The following is an 18,569-nucleotide window of genomic DNA, read 5'->3' as shown; positions in this document are numbered from 1 at the left end:
TGACCATGCGCCGAAGGCTTCATTGGTGCCTTTCCGCTTCCGCAGATCCTAGGATCCGCGGTGTAATTGGATGAGAGTCCGAAGAGTGGGCGGGATGTCAGACGTGGTTTCCGTTCATCGATTGGTCAATATTTAAGAGGGCGGTACAGGAGATACAGATCTCTGATCCGATTGGCTTCTGGCTTAGCTGGGAGGCGGGACGAATTCTTGATCCCACGAGGGGAGGTAGCTGAGGAGGTCCGCGAGCCACCCCGGAACGCGGGAGTGACTTACCGAGCCCAGCACGCCTGACACCCTAGATCCAGCCCGGGACTCCTGGGTGCTGCGGGTCGAGGTCCGGGTCCAGTGGTGGGGTCGGTGTCCTCCGGAGGAGATTTGGGGTTTCCCAGGATTAGAACGCGTCTCTGGGAGGTGCTTAGGGAGTGTTCTTAGCGATATCTGGCATCCTATCATGAAAGGAGTGGTCTTTGATATTAGCAGTGGGTCCTTGGGGTGATATCTGGGAGTCACTGGGGTGATCTCTGAAGATCTAGGGCTGCGAGCTTGAGCTGCTGGAGCTGAAATTTGGGGGTCTCAGAGGTGGCATAGATGTTGGGGTCCAGAGACCCTAAGATCTTGGGGGCTGACATTTGGAGAGATTGGGTCGGGGATGTCACAACTGTTTTGGGTCTTCCCCACCCCATTCCTGGGCTGCTATCCCGGTATCTCTGCTGGATAGACCATGACTCAGGCCTTGTGCAGGCTCACAGAGTCTGAAGGCCACAGGGCAAAGACAAAGCTCTGATTTACCTGGTGCCTCCTTCTCAGGCTGGAAAGATGGAGGAAGGCGGGAATCCAGGAAGCCTGACTAAAGTGGTCCATCTCCTGGTCTTGTCAGGGGCCTGGGGCATGCAAATGTGGGTGACCTTCATCTCAGGTAGGGATCGTCGGCCTGGACATCATGGATGCCCGCAGTGGGGACAGGGATGAGAGAGGGCCCTTGGACGTGTCCTAACACTGGTTCCCTGCACCCCACAGGCTTTGTGCTTTTCCGAGGCCTTCCCCGACATACCTTCGGTCTGGTGCAGAGCAAACTCTTCCCTTTCTACTTTCACATCTCCATGGGCTGTGCCTTCGTCAACCTCTGCATCTTGGCTTCACAGTGTGCCTGGGCTCAGCTCACATTCTGGGAGGCCAGCCAGGTATGTGGGCTTGGGCTCCACTACCCTCTGGACATTCATTCCCAGGATCGCACTGAGCACCTATGACATTTTGTGACAATTAAAACAAAACCCCCCAAACCACCCTGCCTTCCTGGCGTACACAAAGTTGGGCTTTGGATACCCTTGAGCAGTGCACAGCCTGCACAACCATCCCCAGGAGCCCTGTTTGTTCCCCCAGTGTCTGTTTGCTGGCTGTTGCTCCCTCTCCTCACCCTGACTGGGCCTGCAGCCAAGCTGTGGTGACTCAGCTGGGCTGAGGCACTGACCCCAGCTCATTGTTTAAAAACTAGCCTGACTGGGGATTTACAGTCCCCCACCCCCATCCCCGGAGAAGGAAATGGCATCCCACTCCAATATTCTTACCTGGGAAATCCCATGGACAGAGGAGCCTGGTGGGCTACAGTCCATGGGGTCGCAAAAGAGTCGGACATGACTTAGCAACTAAACAACGGCAACAACAACCCCCATCCACACATTTTCCCCAGCCACAAGGCAAGGAGCCATCTCTGCATCTCATGTTTCTCTATCCTGCCCTCCCCCGACCCCATATGTCCCTCAGATGTGGGCAGGTAAGGCCTGAAAGGGGTTTCGATAACCTCACAGACACATGAGGGATTCTGGGTAACTGGAACTTCAGGGACTTTTAATTCTTTCCCTGTGGGCCCAATGTCAGCTTCTCAGGACTAGGCTGGGGCCACAAAGGAGATAGGCCCCATCTTAGGCTCTTTGGGGGAAATGAGAGCACCAGTTACCGTGGTGCTCTGTCCCAACTCAGGGAAGAGAGGCTCTGCCCATCCTCAGTTCTGGGGAACAGTTGGGTAGGAGACAGGCTGTGTTCTGGAAAGTTCCAGTCAGGATATCAAAAGAGAAGCAGCTCAGGAATTTGGGGGAGAGAGAAGAGACAGTGTTGGAGCCTTTCCTTAGGAGCTGCAGGTCTCAGGATATGAGAGCTGGAGCTCTGTTTGGCTTTGGGGATGCAGCCGGGAGGCCTGGCTTTGACCCTATCCTGTCTCCCACTCCCCTCTGGCCTTTGAGGATGCACGAAGACATGCCCTGAGGCCCCTCCTGCCTCCCAGGTGTGGCTCACCTTGTCCTCCCGCTGCCCTACCAGCTCTTCTTGCTGCTCCTGAGCCTCATACTGGCCACCGTCAACGCCCGCTGGCTGGAGTCCCGCACCACGGCCGCCATGTGGGCCCTGCAGACTGTGGAGAAGGACCGGGGCCTGGGCGGGGAGGTGCCAGGCAGTCACCAGGGCTTGGACCCCTACCGCCAGCTGCGGGGTCAGGACCCCAAGTACAGTGCCCTCCGCCAGCAGTTCTTCCGCTACCATGGCCTGTCCTCCCTTTGCAATCTGGGCTGCCTCCTGAGCAATGGGCTTCATCTGGCCGGCCTCGCCCTGGGCCTCCACAACCTCTAGCTCCCACTGACTCTCTGTCTCTGCTGGGGCCCCAGATGTCAATAAATGCTTCTTTGGAAATGACTGCCATCATCTTTCTCCAACTGGGAAGCAAGGAAGGGGAGGGGCAGGCAAGGGTTATTGTTGCTGTTGTTTAGTCACTACTCTTTTGTGACCCCATGGGCTGTAGCCCACCAGGCTCCTCTGTCCATGGGATTTCCCAGGCAAAGAATGCTGGAGTGGGTTGTCATTTCCTTCTCCAGGGGATCTTCTCAACCCAGGGATCGAACCTGCATCTCCTGCCTTGGTAGGTGGACTCTTTACCACTGAGCCTCTAGGGAAACCCTTGTAGGCAAGGGTAGAGCTGAGGGATTCCGTTTTCGCATTCACATGGCATACTAATTCAGAGTGTAGGATGTTGCAGCCCCTAAGCTCGTCCTACAATGGTGCCATTTGTTGAGCACCCACTGTGTGCCAGGCATGGTGCTAACCATTACTCATATCATGTATTATGGTAACAACAGCTGGTTCTGATCCCTAGAGGACAATTGTATTTTTTCACCTCATTGACATTGGGAATGGCCATGTGACTTGCTTTGGCCAATGAAATGTGAGCAAAGTCACTTTTGAGAAGAAGTATACAAGTCAGTGCCTGATTAACCATATCTTCCCCTGTTTGCAATGATCAGTGTGAGTGAGAAGCAAACCTTGGATATAAGGGACTTGGGAACACAGTAGGGGAAGGAAAGAGTGGGACAAAGGGAGAAGGTAGCACTGGCCTATACACTACCATGTATAAAATAGATAGCTGGTAAAAAGTTGCTGTATAACACAGGGACCTCATCCTGGCACTCTGTGATAACCTAGAGGGGTGGACTGAGGGAGGAGAGGGAGGCTCAAGAGGGAGGTGATGTATATAACTATGGCTGATTTGGGGTGTCATCATAAAGCAGTTTTTCTCCAATTTAAAAAACAAAAGGAAGCAAACCTTGGATGTTGGGTGCCATGGTGACTGTGGGGCTGCTTGTTACTGAGCATATACCAGCACTTCCTGACTGACACACATCTCAGTTCATCCACAGTAGCCCTTGGAGGTGGCTAACATTGTTCCCAAGGAGCAATGGGGGCTCAGCAAGTGGCTTCAGGTGCAATTGTTTGAATTAGGACCCCAGCAAAGCCTGAACTTTTTAAATTTTTGGTTTAAAATTTTTTTGGCCACATGACATGTGGGGCCTTAGTTCCCTGAGCAGGGGATCAAACCCATGCCCCCTGCAGTGGAAGCATGGAGTCTTAACTAGGGCCACCAGGGAAATCCTAAGCCTGAGCTATTATAAATGCAGATTCTCTGTTGTTGGCCTGAAGAAAACACCACAGTTGGGCCTGGATGTCAAATTTTGTGGCCTCAGGCCAGGGCCTGCCCCTCTCTGATTTCCAGTTTCTTTATCTGTAAAAGGAGGGGGTTAACTCTTCAGAGTATTTGGAAAAGGTGTTTAGCCCAGTTTAGGGTCAGGCGCTGCACTTTACAAACAACAAACTCATATCAGAACCCTTACCCAACCCTGTGAAGTGGGGACCCTTGTTAACGACGGACCACATGATGGATGGGGAAAATGAGGCCCAGGGAGGTTAACATGTCCAAAGCGACAAGGACTGGATTCGAACTGAAATTCGCACCTGGCTCCAGAGTCCGTGCTCTTAGCTGCTGTGCACAGGTAGGAACTCCACGTCTGGCTGGTTAAAAAGAAATGTTTATTGGCAGGGAACAGGCAGCTAGCTGCGCGCTTGGAGATACTTCCAGCCCCTCCCCCGCCCCACTCCGCCCCCGCCCAGCCTCACAAGCCCCGCCCCGGTTCCTCCCCGCCCTTTCCCAGGAGCGGTCCCACCTCCTTCTTAGGGGCGGGGCCGGCGCGGGATCCGGGTGGCTGCGGACGGCGGCGGCGGCGGCGGCTGTGGGGGTCTGGGTCGCAACCAGGGCCAAGTCTCAGAGAGTTCGGAGGCAGAACCCTCGCGGCCAGCGTCCCCCACCACGCGAAGTGACTCCCTCGGAAGGAGCGCACTCCAACCCGCGCCTCCGCGTCCCAGCAGGTCTCTGGGGGACTGGGGCTTAGAGGGGGAGGGCCGGGGGCCTGGGGAACAAAGGCAGGCGGCGGGGGACGCCTCTTCCCTCGCCCCCACCCAGCTGGGCTCATCGGGAGCGTTATTGGGGCGCGGGCGGGGCAGACAGCCCAGCTGGAGACAAGAGATGTGACCATATGGTGATGGGAGGAAGCTCGGAGCTCCCCAGCACTGGCTGGGGCGCCCCACATCAGGTGACGAGGGGGACAGGACCGAGCCCTCCGCGGTCCCTTACCTCGTGCCTGGCCTGAGGGAGAGTCGCCAGATGGTCAGACAAGAGGTGGGACCGGCTGACAGGTGGGCTGAGGGTGGGGCGGAGTCGGGGCCCCATCCTGGCCGCCCTGCCTAGCATGGGGAAAGGCTTCCTGCCTCTTCCCTTACCCTCCTCAAACTCGTTCTCCCGGAACACGGGGTGGGGCAGAGGGCTGGGCAGGAAAGGAGGGCCGGCTGGGTCCTCCTTTTTAACCTGGATAAAAGCCCCAGGGGGTAGTTGAGAAATGGCTTTGCCAGGGGTGCCTGTGCTGGTTACCCCCCATTCACCCAGGCCTTCTGGGGCCTCCCTGTGAGGCTCAGGAAGCAGCCATAACAGCTAGGAAAATAAGCCTGTGCAGGGACTGGGGGTGCACGGCCCCAGATGAAGCAGCCTCATCTGTGGGGACAGATTGACAGGAAAGGCCCATCCAGGTGGTCAGGGTGGTGGCTGGGGTGGGTGGTTTCCTTGGATTGGAAGACCCATCTTTCTGGCCTCTGTGGGCTGACGCTGGACTGGGGTGAGTCAGCCTTCCTGGGAGGCAGATGGGCCCAGCCCCTTTGACAAACAGAAGGTGGCAGGACCCATTTGGGGGTAGAGCTGGGCATTAAACCCTGGGGTGTATCCACTGAAAGCCCCCTCCCCATGGGCGTCAGGGAAGGACTTAAAGTTGGCCTGGGTAGGGGCATGCAGGTGGCTAACACCTGCCAAAGTCAACACCCAGGCCCTGGGTGGCTGGGGGGGGGAGGTGGCGCTCTATCCAGCTGACAGCCCCAGCTCCCCCAGCTCACACTTAGGCCACGCCAGCCGCTTGCCCTGGGGCAAAGTCCACACCTGCACCTTCCGAAAGGTTCTGGTTCCTCAGCAGCCCAATGGGGCACCCCCAACCTGGACCCTTGCATTTGGCAAACATCCCCGTTTTCCAGGAGAGGATGCTGAGGCCCCACAAGGGCAAGTGACGCATCCAGGATCACTTGACTTCCAAGTGGCAGAGCCAGGATTTGAGCCCAGGTCCGGTGCATGGGCTTCCCAGGTGGCTCTGTGATAAAGAAACTGCCTGCTGATGCAGGAAACCTGGGTTGGGAAGATCCCTTGGAGGAAGAAATGGCAACCCACTCTGGTATTCTTGCCTGGAAAATCCCATGGACAGGGGAGCCTGGCAGGCTACCGTCCATGGAGTCGCAGAATTGGACACGACTTAGTGACTAAAACAACAACAACCAGTGTAGACACTGGGGCCATTCCTGGTGTTTTTTTCTCTGCAGGGCTCCAGCTCTCCCCATCCCAGGAGGCTCCCTGCCAAGATGGCATCGGCTGGAGACCCCCCAACAGGCCAGCGGGATGCAGCAGACCAGAACTTCGACTACATGTTCAAGCTGCTGCTCATCGGCAACAGCAGCGTGGGCAAGACGTCCTTCCTGTTCCGATACGCCGATGACTCCTTCACGCCCGCCTTTGTCAGCACCGTGGGCATTGACTTCAAGGTCAAGACAGTCTACCGCCATGACAAGAGGATCAAGCTGCAGATCTGGGTGGGCCAGGCGGCTGTCTATGGGTCTGCTGGCCCAGATAGGGGCTGGGGTTCCTCCGGGGAAGCTCAGGCAAGGGTATAGGGCTCTGGGGAGGGGTCCCGGGTCAGGAACAGTGATCCAGAGTCGGGGAAAGGGCTTGGGGTAGGTGTGAAGAGTAGCAGGGGTATTATCCATGAAGTGCATTCATCAGGATGAAGGGGATATACCCTGCCCCCTAGGGTCTGAGGGGGAGACAGTACTAACCCAAGCCGGATTAGAAGATCTGGTGACCAATGGGGAAGAGGTTTGGGTACCCTGTTGGGACAGGCCCAGAGGCTCCCACTGAGCTTCTTCAGAGTCACGCTGATGCTCCCAGTGCCCCTGCTGGTAATGATTGTCATGGTAACGAGCATCAGATTGTCTGCATCAAGGTGGTACCCTCTGGTCGAGATGGTTCTTGTTTGTGGTCATGAAGTTGGTTCTTGGAGATGAGGTCAGAGGGGCCTTATGAGTCTTTGAGAGGCCACCGACCCCTCCGACTGGGAACCCCTCAAGGACAGGCTACATGTCCCCTCCATCAGACTAGAGGAGGCCCATATTTCTCCCATTAAATCAGGGGCTGTGAGGGCAGGTCCATGTCCTGGTCATCAGACTGGGGCTGTGAGGCTGGGGTGCCCACCTGGAGAGGTAGGGTGGGGAACAGGGTGGCTTCTAGATGCCTGACCCAACTGTGTGCCCAGGACACGGCAGGCCAGGAGCGCTACCGTACCATCACCACAGCCTACTACCGCGGAGCCATGGGTTTCCTGCTCATGTATGACGTTGCCAACCAGGAGTCCTTTGCTGCTGTGCAGGACTGGTGAGTGCTTGCTGACCACTCACCCCCTGACCTTCACCCTCTCTCCCTGACCCTAATCTCTGGCCTAACACAGCCCTCCAACTCCACAGGGCCACGCAGATCAAGACCTACTCCTGGGACAATGCTCAGGTCATCCTCGTGGGGAACAAGTGTGACCTGGAGGATGAGCGTGTCGTGCCCACTGAGGAAGGCCGGAGGCTCGCCGACGACCTTGGTCAGTGCCCAACCTGGGCTACAGGCCCTGGATCTCCCAGAACCAAACCTCCATCCCTATGCTTGAGTCCCAGGTCCAACCACAGTCACCAATACTTTGCCCTTTGAAGATCTTCCCAGAAAAATACCTGCATGTATACCACCTGCTACATTTAATTCCAGAGGATTTACCCACAGATAACCTTTACTACCCCACTGCCCTGGGAACCCAAACTCAGCAAAACCATTTCCGGGAATTTATCCTACAAACACCTGCACCCATGTGGGAAGTGATGGGGGTATCAAATTACAGCACAGTTAGTAGAAGGGAAAGCTTGGCAGCCTCCCAAGTCTCTCACAGTGGGGGAAGCAGCTACACATAAAGTAGAGTCACATGGGGAAATACTATGCAGCCGTGAAAAGGGATCAGACCATTCTTTATGTTCTGCAGTCTATGGATATATGGGTAAGTGGAAAAAGCAAACTACAGAATAGTAGGTATGGCTGCTTCTTTTAGTCCAGAGATCAGCAAACATTTTCATTTTTTGGCTGCACAGTGAAGCTTGTGGGATCTTAGTTCCCCAACCAGGGATTGAGCCCATACTCCCTGCAGTGGAAGTGAGGGGCCCTAACCACTTGACTGCCAGGGAAGTCCCGTGCCAACATTTTCTTAAAGGGCCAAATAGGAAATATTTTCAGTCCTAGGGTCTAACTGCTCGGCTGTGCCTGAAAGCAGCCTTGGATAATACATTGATGAATGAGTGTGACTGTCTGCCAATAAAACTTTAATTACACAAATAGACAACAGCACCCGAAACTAACACAATAACATGATATGATAAGTCAGCTATGTACGTGCATGGTCAGTCGATCATTCATGTCTGACTCTGCGACCCCATATACTATAGCCCTCCAGGCTCCTCTGTCCATGGAATTTTCCAGGCAAGAATACTGGAGTGGGTTGCCATTTCCTTCTACAAAGGATCTTCTCGACCCAGGGATCGAACTCGTGTCTCCTGCCTTGGCAGGAAGATTCTTTACCACTGAGCCGCCAAGGAGGCCCAATATACTTAAATTTAGTACTTAAATAAATACTTAAAAAGAAAATAGGCAACAAGCCAGATTTGGCTTGCAGCTCAGTTTGCCAACCCCTGCATTAGTGTTTAAAAAGGGTGAGAATAAGGATGTATATTGATGTTTGATTAAAGGAACTCTGGAAGAATACAGAAGGATCTAGCAACCGTGGTGACCTGGGATGCTACCAGGGTTGGAGGGGAACTTTTCAGCCTACCTTTGTGAATCAGGTGAATGGATTATCAATTCAAAGTTTAAGCTAAAAGAAAATCTTGTCCTAGAGTATTCTAGGCCCTCCCCAGGGCTTTCTGTGCAAGAGGGAATGTAACCACTATGCAGGGAGGGTGGGTTAAGACCAAGACTCTGGAGCTAGAATCCCCTCCTGCAACCCACTAACTATGTGACCTTGGGCACCTCACCTGCCCTCTCTGTGCTTCCATTTCTCCATCTAGGAAACAGGTGAAAACCTCATCTACTTCATAGGGCTGTTAGATTAAATAAGCAAATCCTGGCCCTGATTGATCATTAACTCCGGTTATTTCTTGATGGCTTTGTGATCTTGCACTGGTGACTTTAGCTCTCTGGGCCAGCACTTCCTCAAGTGTGAAAGGCAGATAATATAATAACAGCCTCACCTGGTTAGGTTGTCAGGAGAGTTAAATGAGTTATGACGCATGAAGCAGTTCTAACAGAATCCTGCATATATGTAGGTTGCATCTAAGCATTAGCTAGCATGATTGTGAAGTGTTGCTGATGTTTGTATCTAAAACCTAAGAGATTTACTGTCTGACCCTTTGCAGAGAAACTTCTCAGACCCCTGAACCATAATGGTCCCCTCTTTCTTTTCCTTTCTTTTCTTGCCATCATTTGTTGGAGAAACTGGGTCTTTGTTCTGTGGAACATCTCCCGTTTGGGGTTTGACTCTGTTCCTTTGTCCCCTGTGTTTTAGGAACCTGAGCCTGGGTCTCATTTACAGATGTGCTGGGAGTCAGCTGTTGGGGCCCTGCCATAGGCTGGAATACTTGAGGATGCTGCCCACACCTTTTTTGTTGTTGTTGGCTGCAACACACGAGATGGGGATCTTAGTTCCCTGACCAGGGATTGAACTCTTGCCCCCTGCCATGGCCGCACAGAGTCTTAACCACTGGACCACCAAGGAAGTCCCCTGCCCACACCTTCTTGTGGAAAACGTCTAGTTCCTAGGGGTGAGGGGGAGATTCCCGATCTACCATTAAGTTTAAAATATCAGACAACAAATTGGGAGATGGATGTGGACCCCAATTTTGTAAGAAAAAAATCCACACATGTGTGCACACATACTCCTACCCACTACAAACCGAACCCCAACAATTATGTATTTTTTTTTAAAAGTGGAAAGCTAGATGTCAAAACATCAATAGTAGTTGTTTCTGGGTGATGAGATTACATACAACATTTTTAGCTGTCTTGATATTTTTTCAGTAATTTCTCCAGTGAATATTTATAATCAGAAGAAAAAAAGTGTTTTAAAAAAAACAAACTGGGACTTCACTGGTGGTCCACTAGTTAAGGCTCTGCACTTCAACTGCAGGAGGCATGGGTTCAATTCCCTGATTGGGGAACTAAGATCTTGTTGTGTGGGGCAGCCAAAAATTAAGTCTTAAAAAAAGAAGAAAAACTCAGATTATTTGAGGAAAAGATGGACATGATTAATGAAATGCTAAATTTGCCTAGGAAGACAGTGGGGTGACATTGATGATCACCAGGCTCAGGATAGAGATCTATGTTCATGCCCTGCCTCTGTCATCCACCCATTCATCCATCTATTCATCCATCCACTCATCCATCCATCTGTACATCTATCTATTCATTCATCCATTCATTCATCTATATATCCATCTCTCCATCCATCCATCTACCTATCCATCCATCTATACACTTATCTATACATCCATCTATTCATCTACCCATCTACCCATTTATTCATCCATCCATCCACCCGTACATTCATCCATCTAAATGCACATCTATTCATCCATATCTTCTCTACCCACTCATCCATCCATCCATCTGATCAATTAATCCTTCGGTCAGTAGTTTCTGAGCACTTGTTCCGTGCTAGGCCCTGGGCTGCAGTTGTGGACAAGGCAGATAGATATCCTGCCCTCTCAGTGCAGGTGTTCTAATAGTGGAGACATAGATGGATAATTATACATTTACTAATTACAATGATATTTTTATAGTGCTGCATGATAATGACAATTATCATGTTAGGATAGAGGCCTGTTTACCCTGTGCTGTGTGTAATAGAGTGGACATTTGTCTGAATTTCTGGCCTACCTCGGGAATGGCAGATGGGGACACATTGGGGACCATAGCTCCCAGCAGGTGGAGCCTGAACCAGGGTGCAAGGTGCAGGAAGGACAGTCATGTGCACCCTTATTTGCAGGTTGCTGGGCCACTTCTTGTAGCCCAGGAACCCCAAAGCATTTGTACCACCTCTTGCCTTTTGCTAAATAGATAAACCTTTTTTTTTTTTTTTGCTTTGTTGGGTCTTGTTGCAGCGCTGGGTTTTCTCTAGTTGCAGAGCATGGGCACAGTAGTTCCAGTACTCAGGCTTAGTTGCCCCGAGGCATGTGGGATCTTAATTCTCCGACCAGGGGTTGAACCTACATCCCCTGCATTGGAAGGCAGATTCTTAACCACTGGACCACCGAGGAAGTTCCTAAACATTTTTTTTAAAGAGAAAAAGTTATGATGATCCTTGCGATGCTAAAAGTCTATTCAAATCTGCTTCACCCTCCCCCTCCCCAAAAGGAATCAGCCAGCCTGCCCTCCCTCCTGAGGCCCAAGGTGGTACAGGAGAAATGTTTAATCTATTATTATTTCAACCAGGCAGCCTGAGTGTGTTAACCTGTGTGAATTTACATGAGTGACTTTCCTGCTGTGTGCCTCAGTTTTCCCATCTGTAAAATGGGCTATAATAGCATAGGGCATTCCCTAGCAGTCAGGTGGTTAGGGCTCCACCCTTCCACTGTAGATGGCATGGATCCAATCCCTGATTGGGGAACTAGGGTCCCACAAGCTGTATGGCCCAACTACCCCCACAAGAAGTATCTACCTCAGACTGAGTGTGCATGCACAGAGCATCCTTAAATGAGTTAATTTACGTAAAGTTCTTAGAAAAGTGCCTGTCGCATAGTAAGCATTGTGTAAGCACTGCCTATTATTATTATTACTGTTTTTAGTGCCAGGAACTGCGTACATTGTATGCTCTCTAAAACTCTGCGAAACCTACCGTTATCTGGCTGACAGAGGTTACAAACTGGGTACCCCTGGGCTGAAGCCAGTCCTGTTTTATTTGACCTGGAGCATATGTTCCAGAACATGTGAAATACTTGGCTGCGCTTAAAAGGGCCACATAAATATCGGGCTTTGTGGGCCCCCTGGCTGTGCTTTCTTGTGCAGCAGACATTGGATAGAGGATGAGTACCACTTAACTGGGGGTAAGACTCTTGCCACCTCTGCCTTGTGACAAAGAGATACACAAGGTAGTCAGGGCAAGTGCTGCTGTCACACATTTTTATCAGCATCAGCAGCATCATTGTTCCCATTTTACAGACGAGCAAACTGAGGCTCAGAAAGACTAAGACTCTCAGTCAAGTTCCCCCAGCTGAACGAAGGTCATAGCCCAGGCTCTGACCCCCAGGGTTTCACAGATCTTCCAATCTTTTTTTTTATAAGCCATTTATTATTTCTAACCACCCCCCACCCCACCCCACCCCCCACCCCCGCAACATGCAAAATATTAGTTCCCCAACCAGGGATCGAACCCATGCCTCCTGCAGTGGAAGCATGGAGTCTTAACCACTGGATCGCCAGGGAATTCCCAGATCTTCCCATCTTATATTCCTCCAGGTTTTGAGTTCTTCGAGGCCAGCGCCAAGGAGAACATCAACGTGAAGCAGGTCTTCGAGCGCCTGGTGGACGTCATCTGCGAGAAGATGAATGAGTCCCTGGAACCCAGCTCTAGCCCTGGCAGCAATGGGAAAGCCCCGGTCTTGGGGGACACCCCAGCCCCACAGCCCAGCAGCTGTCCCTGCTAGAGATGACTCCCCCACCCCACCCCCTCCTGCCTCGGCAGAGACTGTAACTGAGGCTTGAGCCACAAGGGCTGTTTCCAAGCTCAGGGCCCCCCCCCCCCCCCCGTTTCCCATCGGCCGACCTGACTCCCGCATGGCACGTTCTCTGGCCATGGCCACCAGCCTACCCAAGCAGCCCCTGTCGCAGGCTGCAGACTGGGGTAGGGGCGTGCACGAGCTTGCTGCTTCCCGGCGTTGTCATGGTGATAGTGGGCACGCACATGGCGCATCCCACTCCGCCTGGTGAAGGGGCAACCGCCATGCCTTCTGGGTTAGAACCACTTATCCGCATCCGTTTCTGAGTTGGGCATTGTTTTTAGTTCCCGTGCTGGCCAGAGATGCAGTTGGGGTAGGGGTGGGGAGTTGGTGGGAGGGATCTCAGAATTCATCCCTGGAGATGTGGAAGGCAGCTCCTTTCTCAGGATCGCTCAACCTGCCTGTGAACCTTCTGCCTGTGAACCAGGGTGGTTTTGCATCTCCCAGACCCCTCCCTTCTGACCTGCAGATCTTCTGCCTGTGAAAGCAGTATTAAAGCAGCTTTTCCCAGAGCACCCCCTACCCCCACCCGCGGCTTCAGGGACCCCAGAAGTGCCTTCTGAGCTTCCCCAGAATTTGTTTGACCCTGCCACTGTTACAGCTGACCCACTGCATTTCCGATCCAGAATAGAATCTGGAAACTATGGGCTGCTCCGGGCCAGGCAGAGAATCGTGCATTCCTGCTGAGGACTTTTTACCAGGAGTTAATTCAGAGTTAGAAGCTTAGGCTCTCCTGCCCCAACCTGCCTTCCACGGGCCCTGTTTGGCTGGTAATGTTTTACGCAAGGTCTGTCCACATCCCATATCCTGCTTGAAAAGGAAATTGAGCAATATTCCTGTAGCATAGCCCGCACTAGCTGGCAGCTCTCCGTGTGAGGACATCGGCTCCTCCCACTTGAAAAACCTTGAGGACCCGGGGCTGGCTTCCTGAGCCATGTTATCTCTGGTGTCCAATGATGTTCTCTGCTAATGGAGGAGCCACAGGAAAGAATGCTTTGGGGTTTGGCTGGAGGGGCAGCAGGGAAGGCAGGGCTGGGTAAGTGCTGTTGCTACTTGCATTGCCCAGATGCCGCTTGGGAGTGGCAGGCTGAAGGCAGATGGGTGGAGAACTAGTCCCCCTGGTTGATTGAGGCACTAGTGGGGAGCCCACCAGGTTGGGGGTCCCCAGCTACCAGGGGCTCCTGCTGGGAGGTGATCTTCATTTTGACACCTTCCTGGCCCCATCCTCAGCTCAGTGGCCGTTCCTGCCCACCTGAGTCCAACCCTGGTGACACAGTACCTCTTTCTACCCTGGAGCACTGATCCCCCAGAACTTGACAGACACTGTGAGGACAGCCAAAGTGTATGATTTGTCCAGTCTCCCAGCCCCTGCTGCCAAAATGATTTTCTGTAGCCTTGAGGCTCTCTGCTACTCCCTACCAGGAATGGGGAAGGTCTGGGTCAAGTTTAACGTAGTTCTTACCTTTATAGAAGCTGGAGATTGAATTTGTTTCTAGAGGGCCCTGTTCACCCCAAACCAGGGACTGCCCTTAGAGCATCAAAAGTGGGGATATTTTTGTACACCAACAAACTAGACTGCGATGAAAAGGACAAGTTCTTGGAAACACACCACATGAAACTTATCGGAAGGTTTGGGGCAAGGGAGTCTAAAATGTTAGTTGTTTTAACATAAAAGAAATTAAAGCAGCTAGAAAAAGGCTTCTTAAGACACACCATGGCCTGCCAAGATTCCCTTCGCCTGTCCATTTTCCTTAAACTGCTGCCAGAAAAAAAATGTTCGGTCAGAGTGTCACTATCTAGGGGACCAGCTGACTTGTGAGATGGCTTGTGTGATAAATGACAACTTTGGCTGCATCTTGTACCAGACCTGGCCTAAAATTTCTGTTGACATAAGACTTTTCAGCACTTCAACTTCATGTTGCAATTGAGACAGCTGCCACTCTTGAGGGTTCTCTCAAGCCTGGGAATGATATAGGAGAATTTTTCTTGTTTGGTCTAAAAATAGTGTTAAGTTTTTATCTTATAATGTTTTGGGGGGAGGTTTAACTTCTGAGTGTCTGGAAAACTGAAACTGATGTCCTCAAAGATCACTGGGAGGGAATGGAGGTTCGTTGAGTTTACAAGCAAAAATTAAGCCAAAGGCTGTGGAAAGACAGCTTCCTAGTGCCAGGGAGGCTGGGATCTGGGGAGGTGACTTGAGGCTGTATCCTGTATCCCCGCTGTGCCTTCTTATCATTTGCTTTCAACTTGGCTTTCCAATGTCAGCAGGAAATTGCCATGATCGCCTTTTAGGGTTTGGGATTATGTTTGTTTTGCTCTTCTTTCTTTGGCTTCTCTGGGGATCATTTTCTTGTGTGTTTCTCTCCCAACTCCATCGAAAACAAAACAAGGGGTGAAATTTGATCTCAGCGTTGAAGTGCTAATTCCAGTAAGTGACTTCTCCGTGATCCCAAAACACCAGGAGAGAGCTCTAGACCTGGTCGTTTATATTCTGGGTGTGGTTCTCCTTGCGTAAGCCGTTCTTGGATGTTCACTCATAAAGATGTGCACTTTTCTCGGGAAAATAAAAAATTAAAGTGGTTATGCCCAGATGCTATGGTTCTTTTATTTCCATTAGTGAAATGGAGTTTCCAGGAAGAGGGCAGTTGAATCACAGCCAAGTGGAGAGTTGGTTGAGGGCCGTGCGTGATGCTGCAGAACCTGAATCAGGACAGGGAAGCTCAGGTCTGGGACTGCCTCTAGTTGGGCTGATTTCTGGTGACCTCCATGGTGGCTTAGATGGTAAAGAATTTTCCTGCAATGCAGGAGACCTGGGTTTGATCCCTGGGTTGGGAAGATCCCCTGGAGAAGGAAATGGAAACCCACGCCAGTGTTCTTGCCTAGAGAATTCCGTGGACAGAAGAGCCTGGCCGGCTACAGTCCATGGGATCATGATGAGTTGGACACAACCACTAACACTTCCTTGTCACTTTCCAGTGGTCTCAGCCTGCAGCGGCTTGAATCGGGGCTTCGTTTCCTGGCCGGAGATTGAGGCTGGACCTCAACAGTGAGAACAACAAATCCTAGTTACTAGACCAGTGGTCAGTAACAAGGCCTTGGCTCTTCTGCTTTGCAGAGAAGAATTTGCACAAAGACAGAAGGTAGTGAAACAAGTGAAGTGTTTATTAGGTGGAAAAAGAGCACAGGTGGATAGACATGAAACCCTTAGGTGTCATTTTCAGGGCTCTGAAGAACTCTGACACCACAGTCCTTTATGTCTCAGCACAGAAGGGAATTCAGTGAGAGGCAAAGTGATAGATGTACGCCTCCCAGGGTGGTGCTGGTGGTAAAGAACCTGCCTGCCAATGTGGGAGACATAAGGGACACAGGTTCGATCCCTGACCTGGGTTTGATCCCTGGTTCGGGAAGATCCCCTGGAGAAGGGCGTGGCAACCCACCCCAGTATTCTTGCTTGGAAAATCCCATGGACAGAGGAGGCTACAGTCCATGGCAGGCTACAGTCCCTAGGGTCGCAGAATTGGACATGACTGAATCAACTTAGCATGCATGCAAAGTGGTAGATAAAAAGTGATTTCTTAGAAAGGGACACTTGTAAGGTTCACAAGTGGGCAGCGCAATGCTTGCCTGCCCCGGGTACTCAGTGAGTTACATTTTTGTAATCAGAGGAAGATAGTGGAAGGGGAGAAAATCTTATTTGTCTTTCTTGAGAGACATCATGTTTTCCATCATCAGTTCTTCCCCCAGGTAGGGCAGGGAGGTTTACTTGTCCCTCCCTACATGGTCAGGCCAGGACTGTCACAGCACTTTTAAAAAATATTTTCAGGTCTCAGTACAATGAAGTTCTTTCATTTTGAAAAGTCACCTTCCCCTAAATGATAGTTTTTGTGTCCGCAGAGCCTGATTGTGGAGTCATTAACTTGATGACACCACTGGGCAGATCGTAGGCCTTATTTTCTACTGTTGTTTTATTGTTTTGGGGGGCATGGTGCAAAGAACACATCTTTGGGGCCAAATAACATGTTTTGGGGGTTCCTAACTCAATGAGCTCACTGGGCAGGATGTGGGCCTCATGCCACCATTGTTTTATTGCTTTGGGGCATGCCCCATGCTTGTGTTGCATGGTTTTTTTGTTAAGCAAGTTAGCTTGCTTTTATCATTAAGCAAGCCAATCTGACTTTGATGCTAAGCAACTGTTTTGCTATATAAGTCAGGCAGGCCCACCTTGTTTCAGAATTTTCCCATTACTTTCTTGAGTGATCATTAATCTTATTATATTACATTAATCTTAACGGGGTTTCCAAGCTAACTATTTGATCATCTTCTTTTGTCCCTATCAGACACATGGGTGAGATCAGAGTCACGCCCTCGTGGTAGTTTGAGTCACTTTTACGGCACATTTCTTCCTGGTTTACTTTTGTCAGTCATCTTGCTTTGCCTGGTTCTGAGCCCGTATTTGGTTTGTCTTAGGCTCCTCCCACGGCTTCCCTGATAGCTCAGTTGGTAAAAAATCCGCCTGCAATGCAGAGACCCTGGTTCGATTCCTAGGTTGGGAAGATCCCCTGAAGGGAAAGGCTACCCACTCCAGTATTCTTTGTCTTACCCTGTGGCTCAGCTGGTAAAGAATCCACCTGCAATGCAGAGACCTTGGTTCGATTCCTAGGTTGGGAAGATCCCCTAAAGAAGGGAAAGGCTACCTACTCCAGTATTCTTTGTCTTACCCTGTGGCTCAGCTGGTAAAGAATCCACCTGCAATGCAGAGACCTTGGTTCGATTCCTAGGTTGGGAAGATACCCTGAAGAAGGGAAAAGCTACCCACTCCAGTATTCTGGCCTGGAGAATTCCATGGACTGTATAGTCCATGGGGTTGCAAAGAGTCAGACATGACCGAGCAACTTTCACTTTCACTTCACTTTCAGGCTCCTGCCAAGTGTGCATGCACATCTCTTAGCCAAGATGGATTTCAGCAAAGAGGCCTATGGGTAGGTTGATATCATGTACTATAAGGTGACACCCCCTCTCTTTTGACCTCCAAGGAGCCTTTCTGTGCATGTGTAGTCAGGTTCTCCTTAACTTCAAGAATGAGGGATGAATGGTCTTTACTCTCTTATCTGGCTAGGGCCCAGCCTCCTCCATCATCTTGCTTTTACAGAGTTTCTGCTACTGTGAAATGAAATGTTTCCTGTCATATCAGTGGGGCAAGAAATATCACAGCTATCTGTGATTCCAGCCCTCCAAATGTGAATTTCTGAATTCAGAAAGTACTCCCTACAGGAGGAACTTAGTCACAGTCATCAGTGATTACAGCCCTCTGGTGTGAGCTGGTGGGCCCTAAAGAATTCGAGAGAGAGAGAGAGAGAGAGAGAGAGAGAGAGAGAAGAATACCTCTGTAAAAATGCAGTATGCTGGCCCTAGGTAGCTGAGATGCATATGAAAGAAATGACTTCAGTAATCCCAAACTCTTGCATCTTCCCATACATGAAAGTGAAAGTCACATAGAAGAATGCTACATTCCTTAACTTGATAACTGGTTTTCCTTAACAATAATCTTGGATGTTCAGATTGCCTGCCCCCTTTGCTGCAAACTTCTTTACAGCCTGACTCCCTCTTCCACCTCCTTGGAACCATTTCTCAGGGTTCCTGAGATGCTGTCTCCTGGGCTCAGAGTCTGAAACATTTCCACCAAATAAAACATTCTCTACTTTCAGCTTGTGATTAATTTTTTAGTCGACACTGTTATGGACTTTCTGTACACAGGGGAGAAGCTCTTCACCCCGGGGCCAATCTATCTCCTGCCTCAGGACCTCATGGTCACC

The 18,569-nt window shown here is 51.0% G+C and overlaps 2 protein-coding genes across 11 annotated transcripts; both read left to right on the top strand.

The window, feature by feature from the left end:
- Positions 1 to 14: 14 nt before the first annotated feature.
- On the top strand, positions 15 to 2,679 carry TMEM205 (transmembrane protein 205). 4 transcript variants are annotated; one of them, XM_081498486.1, is made up of 4 exons: positions 15 to 143; positions 808 to 916; positions 1,018 to 1,181; positions 2,314 to 2,679. In XM_081498486.1, the coding sequence occupies exons 2-4, from the start codon at positions 817 to 819 to the stop codon at positions 2,617 to 2,619; spliced, it is 570 nt and encodes a 189-aa protein (XP_081354612.1). In that variant the 5' UTR covers positions 15 to 143; positions 808 to 816; the 3' UTR covers positions 2,620 to 2,679. The 4 variants fall into 4 exon arrangements, with proteins under 4 accessions (XP_081354612.1, XP_081354609.1, XP_081354610.1 ...); XM_081498483.1 differs by lacking the exon at positions 15 to 143 and adding an exon at positions 210 to 334; XM_081498484.1 differs by lacking the exon at positions 15 to 143 and adding an exon at positions 210 to 353.
- Positions 2,680 to 2,810: 131 nt separating this feature from the next.
- On the top strand, positions 2,811 to 15,345 carry RAB3D (RAB3D, member RAS oncogene family). 7 transcript variants are annotated; one of them, XR_014056192.1, is made up of 7 exons: positions 2,811 to 2,905; positions 4,166 to 4,310; positions 6,229 to 6,495; positions 7,215 to 7,333; positions 7,423 to 7,547; positions 8,734 to 8,829; positions 12,497 to 15,345. XR_014056192.1 is itself a non-coding variant. In XM_081498477.1 (7 exons), exons 2-7 carry the CDS (start codon positions 4,200 to 4,202, stop codon positions 12,539 to 12,541), a joined length of 753 nt encoding a protein of 250 aa, XP_081354603.1. In that variant the 5' UTR covers positions 2,811 to 2,905; positions 4,166 to 4,199; the 3' UTR covers positions 12,542 to 15,345. The 7 variants fall into 7 exon arrangements, 5 of the variants coding, with proteins under 5 accessions (XP_081354603.1, XP_081354601.1, XP_081354605.1 ...); XR_014056193.1 differs by lacking the exon at positions 12,497 to 15,345 and adding an exon at positions 9,549 to 9,804; XM_081498477.1 differs by having other exon boundaries at positions 7,225 to 7,333.
- The last annotated feature ends 3,224 nt before the right edge of the window (positions 15,346 to 18,569 follow it).

Source organism: Giraffa tippelskirchi, chromosome 6 (genome assembly GCF_054371585.1).
Source record: "Giraffa tippelskirchi isolate mGirTip1 chromosome 6, T2T-mGirTip1v1.2.pri, whole genome shotgun sequence".
In the NCBI taxonomy this organism is placed as follows: domain Eukaryota; kingdom Metazoa; phylum Chordata; class Mammalia; order Artiodactyla; family Giraffidae; genus Giraffa; species Giraffa tippelskirchi.
Note: the sequence above shows the minus strand (reverse complement) of the source record. Positions and strands in the feature narration are given on the sequence as shown.

Bases quoted from the DNA above. Each gene is read 5' to 3' on its own strand.
- TMEM205 (XM_081498486.1), top strand. From the start codon at position 817: ATGGAGGAAGGCGGGAATCCAGGAAGCCTGACTAAAGTGGTCCATCTC. The intron at 917-1,017 runs GTAGGGATCGTC...TGCACCCCACAG, and splicing joins GTGGGTGACCTTCATCTCAG to GCTTTGTGCTTTTCCGAGGC. The intron at 1,182-2,313 runs GTATGTGGGCTT...CTGCCCTACCAG, and splicing joins CATTCTGGGAGGCCAGCCAG to CTCTTCTTGCTGCTCCTGAG.
- RAB3D (XM_081498475.1), top strand. From the start codon at position 4,200: ATGGGGAAAATGAGGCCCAGGGAGGTTAACATGTCCAAAGCGACAAGG. The intron at 4,311-6,228 runs GTAGGAACTCCA...TTTTCTCTGCAG, and splicing joins CTCTTAGCTGCTGTGCACAG to GGCTCCAGCTCTCCCCATCC. The intron at 6,496-7,214 runs GTGGGCCAGGCG...CTGTGTGCCCAG, and splicing joins GGATCAAGCTGCAGATCTGG to GACACGGCAGGCCAGGAGCG.